General features: G+C 37.6%; 1 protein-coding gene across 4 annotated transcripts in view; it reads left to right on the top strand.

The window, feature by feature from the left end:
• Nucleotides 1-9,901, top strand: part of LOC136258709 (1-phosphatidylinositol 4,5-bisphosphate phosphodiesterase beta-4-like) — a 75,197-nt gene extending 65,296 nt beyond the window's left edge. For all 4 annotated transcript variants that reach the window (XM_066052051.1, XM_066052059.1, XM_066052063.1 and 1 more), the window contains 6 exons: nucleotides 8,122-8,217; nucleotides 8,693-8,769; nucleotides 8,899-8,979; nucleotides 9,046-9,115; nucleotides 9,252-9,338; nucleotides 9,679-9,901. In XM_066052051.1, the coding sequence (XP_065908123.1) occupies nucleotides 8,122-8,217; nucleotides 8,693-8,769; nucleotides 8,899-8,979; nucleotides 9,046-9,115; nucleotides 9,252-9,338; nucleotides 9,679-9,723 (456 nt within the window). In that variant the 3' untranslated portion in view covers nucleotides 9,724-9,901. The remainder of the gene's footprint in view (nucleotides 1-8,121; nucleotides 8,218-8,692; nucleotides 8,770-8,898; nucleotides 8,980-9,045; nucleotides 9,116-9,251; nucleotides 9,339-9,678) is intronic.
• The last annotated feature ends 7,621 nt before the right edge of the window (nucleotides 9,902-17,522 follow it).

The raw sequence follows: 17,522 nt of genomic DNA on the forward strand, positions 1-17,522 counted from the left end.
AGAAAACGCAAATTTTCGCACCTCCGTAGCTCTGTGCTGCCTTGATGAAACAAGACGATTTTTGCTGTGGACACTCCCTCCACCTTCAGGACTCCACATTCCAAATTTGAGCTAAATCGCTTCAAGCATTCCCGAGATATGCGACTTCAAAAATTGGCTTAGTTTCTTAGTTTTTTTTTTCTTCTTATTTTTCTTCCTCTTTTCGCACACTTACAAAAACTGCTATAAAACGCGAACGCTATATCCGATTACCTTGAAATTTGGCACACAGAAGGGGGGTATAAAGGCACATCTCTGTACCAACTTTGGCTAGGATACGATAAACAGAAAAGAGTTATGATCGATTATTCACGAAAATAATACCAATATGTTGTCACGCCTACAGGGTAAACCGCGTATGGGAAGAAGCTGAAAATTGGTGGGTGAATAGGTTAACTATTGAACCTCAAACCTTTTGTGGTTTGAAAGAAATCGAGCTAAAAACCAGGAAGATACAACGAAAAAACCAACAGTGTGTAACAATTGCGCAATCGAGATAAGCTAAATAAAAAAACGACTACTTGCCACGCCTACCAGATAAACCGCTAGGGCGAATGCTTTGAAAATCGCTGTATAGAAGGAGTAATCATCTTAGAAAGGCTCTTCAATGGTGTAGAAGAATCAGACTTAAAGCCACGGAGTTATAACACGAAATCCAACTTGGTGCAGCAAGTGCGAGATCGAGATTCTCTAATAGAGCAGTCATCCTAATAGAGCAGTCACCCTGAAGAGAATTTAAGAGATCAGCTAGAAACAAGTAACCTGTATAGAGATCAGCTAGAAACAAGTCACTCTGTAGAGAGATCAGCTACAAACAATTCAACCTGTAGAGAGATCAGCTAGAAAATTTTACCTTATAGGGAGTTCATGCAACTATGGAAAGGGATAGTTCAGCTAGAAGAAATCACCTTGTAGAGTTCAGCTACGAAGAAACTACCATGTAGAGAGTTCAACTACAAACAAATCGCCTTGTAGAGAGATCAATAGAAGAAGTTACCTTGTAGAGAGTTCAGCTACAAAGAAACCATCATGTAGAGAGTTCAGCTGCAAACAAATCACCTGTAGAGAGTTCAGCTACAAACAAATCTCCCTGTAGAGAGATCAGCTAGAAGAAGTTACCTTGTAGAGAGTTCAGCTACACAGAAACCATCATGTAGAGAGTTCAGCTGCAAACAAATCACCTGTAGAGAGTTCAGCTACAAACAAATCTCCTTGTAGAGAGATCAGCTAGAAGAAGTTTCCTTGTAGAGGGTTCAGCTACAAACAAATCACCCTGTAGAGAAATCAGCTAGAAGAAGTTACCTTGTAGAGAGTTCAGCTACAAAGAAACCATCATGTAGAGAGTTCAGCTACAAACTAGTGACCTTGTAGAGACATCAGCTAAAATAAATTACCTTGTACAGAGTTCAGCTACAAAGAAACCATCATGTAGAGAGTTCAGCTGCAAACAAATCACCTGTAGAGAGTTCAGTTACAAACAAATCTCCCTGTAGAGAGATCAGCTAGAAGAAGTTTCCTTGTATTGAGTTCAGCTACAAACAAATCACCCTGTAGAAAGATCAGCTAGAAGAAGTTACCTTGTTACAAAGAAACCATCATGTAGAGAGTTCAGCTACAAACAAATGTCCCTGTAGAAAGATCAGCTAGAAGAAGTCACCTTGTAGAGAGTTCAGTTACAAAGAAACCACCATATAGAGAATTCAGCTACAAACTAGTGACCTTGTAGAGACATCAGTTACCTTGTAGAGAGTCCTGCTACAAAGAAACCATCATGTAGAGAGTTCAGCTACAAACAAATCACCTGTAGAGAGTTCAGCTACAAACAAATCTCCCTGTAGAAAGATCAGTTAGAAGAAGTCACCTTGTAGAGAGTTCAGTTACAAAGAAACCATCATATAGAGAGTTCAGCTGCAAACAAATCACCTGTAGAGAGTTCAGCTACAAACAAATCTCCCTGTAGAAAGATCAGCTAGAAGAAGTTACCTTGTGGAGAGTTCAGTTACAAAGAAACCATCATGTAGAGAGTTCAGCTGCAAACAAATCACCTATAGAGAGTTCAGCTACAAACAAATCTCCCTGTAGACATATCAGCTAGAAGAAGTTACCTAGTAGAGAGTTCAGCTACAAAGAAACCATCGTGTAGAGAGTTCAGCTGCAAAGAAATCACCTGTAGAGAGTTCAGCTACAAACAAATCACCCTGTAGAGAGATCAGCTAGAAGAATTTTCCTTGTAGAGAATTCAGCTACAAACAAATCACCCTCTAGAAAGATCACCTAGAAGAAGTCACCTTGTAGAGAGTTCAGTTACAAAGAAACCATCATGTAGAGAGTTCAGCTGCAAACAAATCTCCCTGTAGAAAGATCAGCTAGAAGAAGTCACCTTGTAGAGAGTTCAGCTGCAAAGAACCATCATGTAGAGAGTTCAGCTGCAAACAAATCACCTGTAGAGAGTTAAGCTACAAACAAATCTCCCTGTAGAGAGATCAGCTAGAAGAAGTTACCTTGTGGAGAGTTCAGTTACAAAGAAACCATCATGTAGAGAGTTCAGCTGCAAAGAAATCACCTGTAGAGAGTTCAGCTACAAACAAATCACCCTGTAGAGAGATCAGCTAGAAGAAATTACCTTGTAGAGAGTTCAGTTACAAAGAAACCACCATGTAGAGAGTTCAGCTTCAAAGAAATCACCCTGTAGAAATTCAGCCACAAACAAATTGCCCTGTAGAAAGATCAGTTAGAAGAAGTTACCTTGTAGAGAGTTCAGCTACAAAGAAACCATTCTGTAAAGAGCTCAGCTGCAAACAAATCACCTGCACAGAATTCAGCTACAAACAAATCACCCTGTAGAGAGATCAGCTAGAAGAAGTTACCTTGTACATTGTTCAGCTACTAACAATTCACCCTGTAGAGAGATCAGCTAGAAGAAGTTACCTTGTAGATTGTTCAGCTACTAACAATTCACCCTGTAGAGAGGGCAGCAAGAAGAAGTCACCTTGTAGAGTGTTCAGTTAAAAAGAAACCACCATGGAGAGTTCTGTAATAAATATATGTATTATATATATAATTTGTACATTTACTGATAAAATCAGAAATATTTAAAGTACATCTGCTTCATCTTTTCTTCTTCCTGTGGTAAAGAAAAAAAAGACAGGTTAAAAAGTCCCTGTGGTGTACAAATACAAAAAGAAATGAAATCTAATCCAAAACAGCCAAGCTGTAAAAAAACAGTGCGGCCCTCAAAAAGGCTATGGTGAAAAAAGATGTGAAATCCAAGGTGGCGGCCAAGAAATGGCTGTGATGGTAGGTTAATGGTAAAATTTTTAATAACGGCAATTTAGGTGAATTTTTTGCCAAGACCAAGCGGCACAAAAATTCACCTGAATTGTCGTTATTAAAATTTTTACCATTAACCTACCATCACAGCCATTTCTTGGCCGCCACCTTGGATTTCACATCTTTTTTCACCATAACCTTTTTTTGAGGGCCGCACTGTTTTTTTACAGCTTGGCTGTTTTGGATTAGATATATATAATCTGTACATTTACTGATAAAATCAGAAATATTTAAAGTATTTAACATCTGCTTCATCTTTACTCTTCCTGTGGTAAAATAAAGATAGATTAAAAATCCCCAAAGCCGGCCTATAGCCAGTGGTATACAAATACAAAAAGAAGTGAAATCTAATCCAAAACATCCAAGCTGTAAAAAAAGAGTGCGGCCCTCCAGCTACAAAGAAACCACCATGTAGAGAGTTCAGCTACAAACAAATTGGATTAGCTAGAAGAAGTTACCTTGTACAGAGTTCAGCTACAAAGAAACCATCATGTAGAGAGTTCAGCTGCAAACAAATCACCTGTAGAGAGTTCAGCTACAACTAAATTACCCTGTAGAAAGGTCAGCTAGAAAAAGCCACCTTGTAGAGAGTTCAGCTACTAACTAGTGACCCTGTAGAGACATCAGCTAGAAGAAGTTACCTTGTAGAGAGTTCAGTTACAAACAAATCATCCTGTAGAGAGATCAGCTAGAAGAAGTTATCTTGTAGATAGTTCAGCTACAAACAATACACCCTGTAGAGAGATCAGCTAGAAGGACTCACCTTGTAGAGTGTTCAGTTACAAAGAAACCACCATGTAGAGTTCTGTAATAAATATATGTATTATATATATAATTTGTACATTAATTTTATTGATACAACCAGAAATATTTAAAGTATTCATCTGCTTCATCTTTTCTTCTTCCTGTGGAAAAGGAAAAAAAGATAGGTTTAAAAAGCCCCAAAGTTGGCCATAGGCCAGCTTTGGGGTATACAAATACAAAAAGAAGTGAAATCTAATCCAAAACAGCCAAGCTGTAAAAAAAGAATGCGGCCCTCAGAAAGGCTATGGTGAAAAAGATGTGAAATCCAAGGTGGCGACCAAGAAATGGCTGTGATGGTAGGTTACTGGTAAAAATTTTAATAACAACAATTCAGGTGAATTTTGGTGCCACTTGGTCTTGGCACAAAATTCACCTGAATTGTCGTTATTAAAATTTTTACCATTAACCTACCATCACAGCCATTTCTTGGCTGCCACTTTGGATTTCACATCTTTTTTCACCATAGCCTTTCTGAGGCCGTACTCTTTTTGTTTACAGTGTGGCTGTTTTGGATTAGATTATTTTTTCATAAAGATAGTTTTTTCCATGTAAGATGTTTCTAGGATGACTTTTAAAAGTGGCATTTAGGCAGCGTGCATCATTTTAAAGAGATCCCTACTTACAGTGCTACCGTACTGTTTGATATGCTAAACTGATTGTAACAGTTTGCTAGATAGAGTACCTACAATAACTGAATATTTTAGGGTGACTGTTATATTAGAGTACCATGATCTTGATGTAAAAGTCCCAGTGTAACAGTGCTCTATTTATAACATATATCACGAGTAATGGTTTGCTGCCACTGCATTACTATGGATCATATTGAGCTTGCTGGTTAATAGTTTTAGACGGTATCTCTTACTGAGGCTACCTGTGTCTTCAAGTCTATGGGGAAATTTTACACTGCTGTACATTTGTTTTACTGTATATGTAGATAATGTAGCTATGTTGCAGCTATGAGGCTCCTGGAGGCTCTCTTGGGACCCCTTAGAAATTGAGACCCAGGACAAAATTCATCTATATACTCAATAGTGGATGTTCATAAATTTATAGATCTACCCATGAAAAATCTAGATTGCTCTAGAACACTCTATGTGTGTTCTATTAGAAATCCTCAAAAATGTGCACTCTATTAGAGCATTACAAAAGTAATCAAAAACTCTGTAATACAATACTATTATAACTTTTCTCTAGTATTCCATCAAATCAAAGCCAATATTGTAGCCATTTTGGTACAAATTAGCAGGGTAGTACACTACTATTAAGACCTACTCGTGCCAATGTCATCATCATGATCATCACAATAAATGCTAATAAAACTTGTGACAACAGGCTGTAAATTGTATTCTAGCATGAAAGGAGCAAGATTTACTTCGTAACAATTGAGCAACTGCAACTTATCATGTTTGCATGAAAAATCGAGATACTCTAATAGAACATTCACTGCAAAATCTACAAATAGTATGCCTAACTTGGAAGTAATTTATGTTGTTATAAAACAATAAATACAGGCACTACATAAAATATTACAACTTTATATAGCCATACACAAGCATGCAAGCACAAAATTATGAGGCCCGTAGCCGGGGGGGGGGTTCTGAAGAACTGCCCTCTTGGAAAAAAGTCCACAATTTCATTAAAAAGGTCCACAATTTTAGCAAAAAGATCCACCATTTTGGTACACAAGTTTAAATCTTCAGTAGCAAAAGTCCATTAACTACAATTCACTGAATACCATTAATAAGTAGCAATATTAAGTGCTCTGGTTAGCTTATTCAGTGCTTGTAGCGTAAGATCAAGATACACTAATAGAGCAGTCAACCATTCTAATAGAACCATCACTCTGATAGAACAGTCACATTTACATTTTCTTTTAAAACTTGTATGTAACTGTTTAATTTATTAAAAGCATAGCGAGATCATCTCAGACCCCATGAATAACATCCATGTTTCAACTTCATGCAATGTGTAAATTTCATTGTCTTAAAACACTTTTCAGTTGCTCTGCTCCACTAGCCCACTGCCCCTGTTGATCATGAGAGAACACTCAACCTTTCCTATCCATATTCATTGTTACAATACAATGTACATGCACCAGCTACTGTGTTTCCTAGCTACAGTATTATAGTACCTTCTCTATAGACACATGTACAGATAGTATACAGTAGCAGTAGAGATACCCATACTTTGCCAGATGTCATTCATATAGCTGGTCTTGAGTTTGGGAAACTGTTATTTTTATTGAATGAAATGCCACCAAATTCAATCTTTTAGTATCTATTTTCAAAAACTTTCTGGGTGGGCATGCACCCAGACCCCCTAGTCTCTTCACAAATTGTGATGTAATCCTGCATCATGCCATACAAAAAGGTCCACTTTTCTTCTAAAAAAACCTGCCCAGATAAAAGTCTGGCTACGGCTCTGACTATATCAGTATAAAATGGCTTTAATATTGGATTGGTACTGTATTGGTAGAGCACTAGTTTGTCATATCATCTTCTTTGCATCTAAAGAACAATGATTTGTGTAAAATAAACCTCAAAGCCAGGTTATGGTTGGCTTTGGTTATATATTTAGAATACAAAAAAAGTGAAATCTACACAAAAACAGCCAAGCTGTATAAAATATAAAAAGGTGCAGCCTTCAAAAAGGCTGGGTGAAAATATTGTGAAATCAAAAGTGGCAGCCATTAATTTAATTAATTCACAAAGGCCATTATTAAGATTTATTACCATCCACATCATTGCAGCCATGAAATGGCTGCTGCCTTTGATTTTACAACTTTTTCACTCAGGATTTTTGAAGGCCACACCATTTTTATAAAGCTTGGCTATTTTGCAGTTGTATTTTCCATAGACAAAAAGTACATAATATGTGTACAAATAATGCATAAAAATATATGGAGAAATGTTATTGTTTTAACTGTGTTTGTCAATAGTGACTTGTAAACAATCCATCATAAAGTTTGATGGTATCATATAATAGGCATATGAGCACAATGTGGGATCTATGAAATTTATAACCTGAAGAACCAAATCTGTAGCGCACGAGCAAAGGAAGGATGCTACGTACTAAGGGCCTGAAGGTTTATATATTTCATAGACTCCACATTGTGCCCATATAACTGCTTTAGACTCTATTATATATCACACTCAGATTACTTACCTCATTCATGGCTGTTTCTGCTGTAGATTCGGAAAAAGCGGCTGGTTTTTTTTGTGATTATGCTAGTACCATGGTAACTATACATGCATGCTCACATGACAAAAAGCACCTTCATTACATCACTACACTGCATGTTAATAATGTGTATTTACTCATTAGACAAACCTAGATTTTGAGCATATGTTAATATATTAGAAAACAAGGTGGAGTATATGAGATTTATTACCCACCCAAAACAGGCCAAATAAAGTCTATATAATAGTTTCGCTTGTGCGCTACAGCCTGGACCTTCGGGTTTATAAATTTCATAGACTCCACATTGTGCCCGTATAACTGCTTTAGACTCTATTTCACATTACACTCAGATTACTTACCTCATCCACGGCTGTTTCTGCTGTAGGCTCGGCAAAAGCAGCTGGTTTTCTTGCGATAATACTAGCGCCATGGAAACTATGCGTCCTCACGTGACAAAATAATTGCGTTCGTTAAATCACTGCACGTGAACAATGCATAGCGATTGAATAACCTAGATTTTGAGCATATGTTATATTGTGCCTGAAGGCGTGGAGTATATTAGAAAACAAGGTGGAGTATATGAGATTTATTACCCACCCAAAACAGCCTAAATAAAGTCTATGGTGAAAGTTACTATATAGCTACGATTGTGAAAATTGGTGTTGTATCCAAAATCAAAATCTCTCCAAATGCATATTATATAAAGCTAAACATCAAATATTTGTCTTATGGAAATCTTATACAGTACTTACCACATATTTTGTATAGGATTTGAAGAACGTTATTGATGGAGATGCAGAAAAGCAGATGGCTTTTGATCATCAAGAAGAGGTGCAACATTTTCAATTCAAAACTACTGAAGAGGTATTTCTTGAATTATGCAGTAGTAATGTGTCATTGTGAGACAATTATCACATCATAAATTTTTTAATGTACACTTCGACTCACATTTTTTTGCTAATAAATTTGCACTTTTTAAATAAAATTTCATCTTTTGGACAAAGGCATTGTTTTCTATGAAGAATATATCAATTTAGCTGGTTTGTGCAGACCTTCAGCACTTGTGCTGTAAAGCCTTATTAAATACATATGAGTATGTCACATAGTAACCTGAGAGTTAACTACTGTTCTATTAGAGTATGCCAATCTTATCCTAGGATATGTATTTTTACAAGTAAGGATTTATAGTATGACACAACTATATTCTACATGCTAACATTATTCCTAATGCTTCAGGCATGTACAGTTTTATGCTGATGCTAAAATTATCAGTGGGTGCCTAACAACAGCCCAGATGAAGGAGCAGCAATTATTAATGTCAACTATTTTGTTTATGTAGCGCTACAGAGAAACTGCTATTGTGCTTGCTTCTTTACATGAGGAGCAAGTTAAGACATTGTTGAAGATACAAGAAAAGTGAGTTAAATAGTGGGTGATCCCAATTACATCACTAGCTTTAAATACACTAGCTGAATGTTGACACTTATTAACTTCAGTACAATTGTAATATTTACCTCCTATAAATGCACACCTTATTGTTTACAGGGAGTTGGCAGCATGCCAAAAGATGGTAACTTCAGCTTACTGTGAGCAGATAAGTGTTACGAAAAACAAACAAAATGACAGGTTAGTGTATTGTGACTTACATACACATTTAAAGCTATACCCCATATTCTCCACCAAACTACATAGGATAGGGGATGCAACCCTGAAGCATTTACGATTAGAGATAGCCAAAAAGTGTACTGAAAAGATTCAAGAGGTAACTTCATTTTATGATATTTACATTATTTTGTTACATTGATGCGGCACATAGATAAATGCACTTCACTCAAGTAATGTGTACTGTTTTAATGATATAGTTATTAAGTCTGCATATATATTGGTTTACCTTTCAGCTGAGGGACCTACATTCTTTAGAGATGAAAAAGCTAACAAGTACACAGAATGAGATGCAAGAACAACTACAGAGGGACAAAGAAGAGGTAACTAGCCTCCTAATTTAAATGTTGTGTGGAATCCACACCATTTCAGCTCTTTGAATATCATTAACATTGAACCATCATAACATTTTATTTGCTAAAACCTTCTCGTTTACCTATTTCTGAATCCAACACCAGAATTTTTACTTCATAATGTAACACAGACAAAACTTTAGTAGTACAGGGTAAAAGCATTTTGGAGCTATTAAATTCTGTATGACCCTACTGATACAATCCCTAGAATTTTACATATAAACAGTATAGCTATTTTATATGAAATACATATAGCTACACTGTGTAGTAAAAGTTCAAATACATACTAAATTTGTATTATATTGTATAGAGTTTGAATCATTACCAGTTAATGGTACCTGCACCTCAACAGTGACATGTCTACACATTAGCTTATTATTCTGAAACTTCTATTCATAACATTTGGACTCATGTGACAGATTATTTGTCAGCACAGTTGTAAACATTGGTTTTGTAATGTTCATTAACTACTTTTTTTATATAAAGATGTTTGCTGTTTTGGTATTATACCATAATGTTTTCCATACTATTAATCATAGGCGGCGGATAAGGTTGGGGGGGCTTAGCCCCCCTTGAAATGATATCTTGCCGAAATTATCCTTTCTGGAGTGGGGCTGAAAAGATCAATATACTCTAATAGAATGCTCAAATACCCTAATAGAGCAGTCAAAAATGCTTCATAAAAACGTGTTCCAAAAAGGTAGTTTAAAAACGAAAAAGTTTTTTTTAACCCTACAGTGGGAATCAAACCACTGACCTCTAACTTGGGAGAGTCAGTATATTTCCAGATGTATAAAGATTTTGAACTGTCTATAAAATACTGTATGTTCATTAACCCTAGTCAATATTGCCAAAATGTTTTTATGAACTGCAAATAGCCTGTTTTAAATACTTTTGACTAAAAAGTTGGTGATATGTGCTTCAAATTGTGCATTCTGGTGAGCTTTGAGACATGTAAAACCTAAACGGATACAGCTGCCCCCAAACCCTGCCACCACAGATTCTATACTTTGGTCAGCCCCTCTCTTATTAACTACTTCCTCCGCCACTGCTATTAACTACAGAGAATATGCAACCTAATGGTGTATGTAGCAATGGATTTGATCATACTGTCAGTTAACAGCATGCCACAAACAATGCATTGCATGTACATGACTGTTCTATTAGAGTAGTGTACAATTTCATAAGAATATATAGCTATAGTTCCCATTATCTGAATTCATGCATGTATAATGAGTGAACTTAACAACTAGTTTATGAAATGAAGACAGTGTGCACACAGGGGTCATATTGAGTATTTTGTAAGTTGTATATACAGTGATTGTCAACAAATTGTGCGTGTTTATATAGCTATAATATACATGACTAGCAGTAATAGAGTTTCAAGAAACAGAGCTTTAAAGGATTAGCATTGGAAAACATTCAAGGTTTCTGTGCATATAATGCAGTGGGTCTACACAGCTATACTGTTTTTAAGGATAACAAGTTATTTCTATGACAACAAAAAAAATTAACCTAACATAGCAAGGAAGATGAATGTCCTCTAGAAAACTGGTTTCCCAAATACACTGAACAAAATTATTATAGCATAATGCAACACCACTGTAAATTTTGTTCCAATCACCCATAGACACATGCTTAAATGGGTCTCATTGGTAGTCTTCTAGTCGATAAAATGGTTTTATAGAGTAGCAGTGAATACCATCAACCACCACCACATTATTATTTACCATTACTGTGAAGCTTAAAGGTTATACACAGATATAAAGTACAACAAGATCATGCAATTAATTTTGACTATTAAAGTAGTTATCCTTAAATTCATCTAACGAGTTGCAGTCAATCACATTACTAGGTATTTTTTCCACATGGGAATTGTGTTTGGGATGAAGGAATATTTGAAAGGGATATTTCTCCAGGACAGCTGAATCAGTTTGCAGCAGTGATGGCATCTAGTTGATGTTATGGCTGGTGGTAAAGTATACCGATGGTATGGAATTTCTGCAAGATTGTTAAACATTAATAAAACATATATAACCAACCTTTCATTTGACAGACTTCTAAGGGCTCCCAGGAGAGATTTTGCAGTAAGGATGTTACACTGTGCGTGAGATAATTACATACATATCAAGCAGTACTCCATTGGAATTTCTCAATATTGTCTATAAGATATTGTTGCCAAGGTGACCAGACTGTGTAGGTGTACTCAAGTTTGGATCTAAATAGTGCTCTGCATGCTAGTTTCTTTTGTATTGGTTGATGAAACTTTGATGTTCCTTCATAGTAGTCATTTTCATTTGCTATTTTCTCATAAACATGTCTATCCCATTTAAGGATTGACTGAAATGTGACCCCAAGATATTGACAGTTGTCTGTGCATGGCAATACAGTATCATAAAGTGGTAGTTATTGGAAAGATATTGTGTTTGGGAGGGGGAGAAATGTATGCAGCAGCACTAGTGCTTGTTACATTAAACTTCATCTGCCATAATGAAGTTCATTCAGTAATTGAGTTGATATCCTGTTATAGTAAGTCAGCATCATCTATGGTGAATATTTGTGTGTAGTTGACCATCTGCAAATAGCTGCTATTATTTATGTAATCTGGCAAGTCATTTATGTAAACAAGGAAAAGTAGAGGCCCCAAAACAGTTCCTTGTGGGACTCCTGAAGTAACAGGGATCGAGGATGAACAGGTGTTGTTAAGAAATACTTGTTGGGATCTATTCAGCGGGAATTCACTTATCCATTGTGCACTCTTCCTTGTATGCTTCCATACCACTGCAGCTTATACAGCAGTCTTTGATGGGGAACACTATCGAAGGTCTTGGCAAAGTCTAGTGATATTAGATTAGGTTGGTTTGGACATCATTTTCATGATTCAGAGATACATCATCAAATAAGGAAATAGTTATGTTTCACATGTACATGAGTGATTGCATCTAAATCCATATGGTTGTTCATTAAGTATGCTGTTGTTGTCTTCTATGTGTTTTGTGATATGAGATGAGAATATATGTTCAAATATTTTAGCTAGTTAGAGAGATGACTCGATAGTTACTTGGTTAGGTGCAATCACCTTTCATATATATATATTTCTCCAGACATCTGGAACAGTGCCAGTATCCATAGAGTAAGTAAAGATTGTTCTTAGGATAGGAGTAATAGACTCAGCAGTTTCCTTTAAAACTCCTCAGCTTATTAAGTCTATTCATGAAATTTTTAACTGCAATTCATGTGATATGAACTTAATTTTGTATAGCTACAATTATTTTTCATGGCTCACAATAAAAAAGTTGTATATTAACAAATAGCTACAGTATTTCATGTACATTTTTAGCTACTGTAACTACTAGGCACAAGTAGCTATATAATTCCACTGCATGTTTCATTGGGTGTTTGCGCTATAATCAGTGATGAAATCCAAAAATTGTTCATTCAGCTAGACAGGAGCATATCCATTTTGGCATCAGCCTTCTGAGAAGATGTGCATCACTGTTGCTGTCTCTGCATGTTTTCCTTCATCTGTTTGGCACAGCTCCAGTTTAGGCTCAGCATTCTACTCAGTAAATTTGTAACACTGTGAAAAAAGAGGGATATAAGTTGGTATTTCCAGTGGCTTATTGAATACAAAAAAGCTTGATATAACCTGTATTATACTAACAGTCCCATGTAAGGCTTTAGTTAATGTGTTAAACATACTGAAACCATATGTGATGGTATAGTGTGGGTAGTATATTTGATATAAGCTATTTCAGGTAATGTAGTAAATAAACTGAAACCATATATGTAATAGTATAGTATGCATTATACTAAAGTATAACATGAGTATAATACAGGGTTTATATTAAGGCTTATTTGTATTCAATAAGCCACTGGAAATACCATATTATATCCCACCTTTTTCACAGTGTAAGTATGTGATTGCTTAAAATTTTAATGCATATCAGTCAGTAATTAGCTACAATGCATGCTCTAGCTTGTCCATGTGTGCTAATTAAGGTAGAATTTGTGGTACTCACGAGACTCACTGATTCTTATTATTTCACATCATACAAGTATACAATATGCCACATTCCCCTTACTAGATGTAATACAAAACATCAAATAAGTAAATTACAGTGGCTGCCTAATTTGCACAAATCAAATATAATAATTAAGTAAATTACAGACTGCCTAAATCACACAGATCAAATAAAGAAGTGTTAAGTTCTTAAATGACTACATACCTCTGGGGTGTTAATTTGCTGACTCTATATACCTCTGGGGTGGGTTGATGGGTCTGCCATATCGGGAAATACGTGATGGACCTTCAGTTGGCAGATGTTCCTCACTACTTGGTAGTTGTTCAATCACTTGTTGACGTTCATGAACATCACAGTCATGATCATGTGTATCACAGTCATCATTGTCATAAAAGGAACGTTGCATTGTGTTCTGTGGGGTCCTTCTTAGATGGCGACGATTTCTACGTATGGTACGATTGCTTTCATTTTTTATGAAGTATGATCTAGGGGCTTCTGAGCATCTGCTGATTACAACAGCTGGTCGCCATGTATTGGCAGTCCTATATTGAACAGTGTCTCCTTCTGATAATGGTGGCAAAGGTCTTGCACCTCTGTTATAATACACTTGCTGCTTCTCTTGTCGATCCTTTAACTGCTTAGGAACACCTTTGTTGATTGTTGGTGTTAACAGAGAGTGAGTCATCGGTAGAGTGGATCGTAATCTTCTGCTCATGAGCAGCTGTGCTGGAGAAAGATCCATCCCAGAGATGGGAGTGTTTCTGTACTCTAGTAATGCAAGATCAATGCTGGTGTTACCCTCTATTGCCTTCTTATACAGTCTTTTGATGGTCTGGACATTGCGTTCAATTAAGCCGTTTGATTGAGGGTAATTGGGGCTAGTGGTAATAATAGTGAAATGCCATTGTTTAGCAAACTTTCGAAACTCTGAACTGTTGAATGGCATGTTGTCTGCAATTACAGTGTTAGGTATCCCATGTCTTGAGAATGTCACTTGCATAGCTTTGATTGTTGCTGCCGCAGTCTTGGAAGGCATTGAGATGACCTCCGGGTACTTAAGAGTAATAGTCAACTATGAGCAGGAAGTCTTTGCTGTGGACAGTGAAATAATCCACTCCTACTTTCTCCCATGGGCGAGATGGAACCTCATGAGGAATCATCGGTTCCTTGCGGATTGTTGAGGCAAACTTGTTGCATACTTCACAGCAATTGACAAGAGTTTCAATGTCAGTATTCATTGAAGGCCAATACAAACATGATCTGGCTCGTTGTTTGCATTTCTCAATTCCCATGTGACCCTCATGTATGACTTGGAGTGCAACTTTGTTCATGACCTGAGGGACTACCAGCCTTTCTCCTGCAAAAATAAGACCATCAGTAATATGTAACTCATCACGTACCTTCCAAAAGGGTCTTGCTGATTCTGGAACATTGTTGAGGTTTGTAGGCCACCCTTCATTTGTGAGCTTCTTGACATGTTGTAATGACACATCTGATTCAGTAGCTGATCTAAATTCAGCCTTCCTGGAGTCCGATACAGGCAAGTTTTCAGTCAGTGTGTGTACTGCCAATTCCATCTCTTCAGAGTCATGATCTTCAATGACATCCAAGTAGGCCCGTGAGAGTGCATCAGCAACGTGCATGTCCTTGCCTCTAGTGAACTTGATATTAAGTGTGTACCTCTGTAACTTTAGCAGCATGCGTTGGAGTCTCGGTGACACTTGACCAAGAGGCTTGTGGACAATTTGCTCAAGTGGCTTGTGGTCAGACTGTACATCTGTGGGAAAACCATATATGTAATGGTGGAACTTGTTGCAAGCGAAAACAATGGCCAACATTTCTTTTTCGATTTGTGCATAGTTGCACTCGGTGTCACTTAGACGCCGTGAAGCATAAGCAATTGGTTGGCCCCTTTGTAAAAGGCACGCCCCAAGCCCGTGTTGGCTAGCATCTGCTTGAATTACACTTCGTACGGTAGGATCAAAGTATTGAAGTATGGGCGAGTCAGAAAGGAGAGCCTTCAGCTTCTCAAATGCACTGTTGTGTTCATGGGTCCACAGAAAATGAGTGTCCAACTTGAGTAGAGCCCGAAGAGGTGCTGTGATTGTTGCCAGATTAGGGATGTGACTGGCAAGGAAATTTACCATCCCAAGCAGCCGTCGTAGAGCAGCTTTGTCAGTAGGCACTGGCATGTTCACAATGGCACTGACCTTAGCAGGGTCTGGCTTAATTCCTTCATCACTAACAATGGTGCCCAAGTATTTGACTGAGTTGACACGTAACTGAAGTTTGTCGAAGTTGAACTTCACATTGCGATCTCGAGCCCTGGCTAAAACCTGTCGGAGGATCATGTCATGTTCTTCTACATTGGCTGCAGCAATAATAATATCATCCGCCACAATGTGAACACCATCAATCCCATCAAAAGCAGCTTCATTTTTCTTCTGAAACACTTCGCTGGCTGATGCTAAGCCAAATGGCATACGAGTGAAGCGATAACGACCAAAAGGAGTGCTGAAGGTGCATAACATTGAACTGTAATTGTCAAGTTCAACCTGCCAGTACCCATCTTTCAGGTCAAATGTAGAGAAGACCTTTTTTCCAGCAAGTTTGCTTGATATTTCCTGTGCAGTAGGTATTCTGTAATACTCTCTTTTGATCACTTTATTGAGATCTCGGGGATCAAGGCAAAGGCGGAGTGTCCCATTCTTTTTTTCTACAATAACCAAGTTGTGCACCCAGTCGGTAGGCTCATCAACTTTCTGCAGCACACCACATTTCAAGTTGGCATCAAGGGAACGCTTTAACTTGTCACATAGCGAATGTGGTACTCTTCTAGCTTGGTGTATTACTGGGATGGCATTCTCTTTTAGGGTAATGCGATATTTTCCAATATTTCCAAGGCCTTTGAATATGTCTGGAAATTCGACTTGAATCGTCTCCTTCGACAAATCAGGGACCTGAATGGTATGTACCCTCTGAACCAGACCTAAACTAGTACAGTCCTTGAGCCCTAATATGGGTTGAACTTCTTTAGAGACGACAAAAAATCTAACAGCAGAAGTAGCAAACTTCCCTCTACATTCAAGGACACATGTGCCAATTGGTGCGAGTAAAGAGCCTCCATAAGCAGATAGTTTTGTTGTTGTGTTAGAAAGCATAGGCTTATGTCTCAGACAGTTAAATACCTTCAGTGGAAGTGCACTAGCTTCTGCACCCGTGTCCAGCTTGAATGTGATCTTATTTCCAAGGACACTGATTGTTGAGAGCCACATGGATTCTGAGATTCCGTGAACTTTAAGTGCGTCAGTGACTAGTAATGGCTCGCTATCTGAGTCTTCAGTATCAGTTGATTTCTGACTTTCAACTATAGCATGTAATTTCTTTTTTGACTTTGTTTGAGGAGTGGTCTTTGGTCTAGATGGAGGAGTCTGATTTCTGCTGCGGCAGACACGAGCAAAATGATTATACTTGTTACATATGGAGCATCGTTGGCCATAGGCTGGACACTCTCTAGGCTTGTGTTTACGTCCACATTGACCACAAGACACTTGCACCGTGTCAGTTGATTTGTTGTTGGATCCACTGTCAATCATTTCTCTTATGTGTCGTTGTGAAGATTCCGTCCTCTGGGCTAATGCGACAATTTTGCCTAAAGAGATGTCGGCCTCACGCAGTAAACGCTCTTTAAGATTATCGTCTCGTAGGCCAAATACAAACTTGTCTCATACCATTTCATTCTTGACAGCAGCTGGCCATCCTTCCTTGTCATAATCACAATAGTCAGCTTGCAACCTGAGTCTTGTGATATAGGCATCAACTGTTTCACCTTCGTCTTGCTGCAGATTCCAGAATTTATGACGTTCATACAGGACATTCTTCCGTGGCTGGCAATAATCACGAAACGCCTTTTGGACTTTGTCGAATTTCATTTTATCTCCGTCTTCCGCCCACTGAAGTGTTTTATAAATTTCTCTAGCGTACTTGCCAGCATGAGTGAGCATAATGCCAATCTTCACCGCGTCAGATTTCTCGCCACATTCGGATCCCTCGATAAACCACTTTAATTGTTCTTCAAATTCCTGCCAATTTCGTGCGGCGTTTCCATTGAAAGAAACTGGGTCCGGTG

Source organism: Dysidea avara, chromosome 1, assembly GCF_963678975.1.
Source record: "Dysidea avara chromosome 1, odDysAvar1.4, whole genome shotgun sequence".
Classification (NCBI taxonomy): Eukaryota; Metazoa; Porifera; class Demospongiae; order Dictyoceratida; family Dysideidae; genus Dysidea; species Dysidea avara.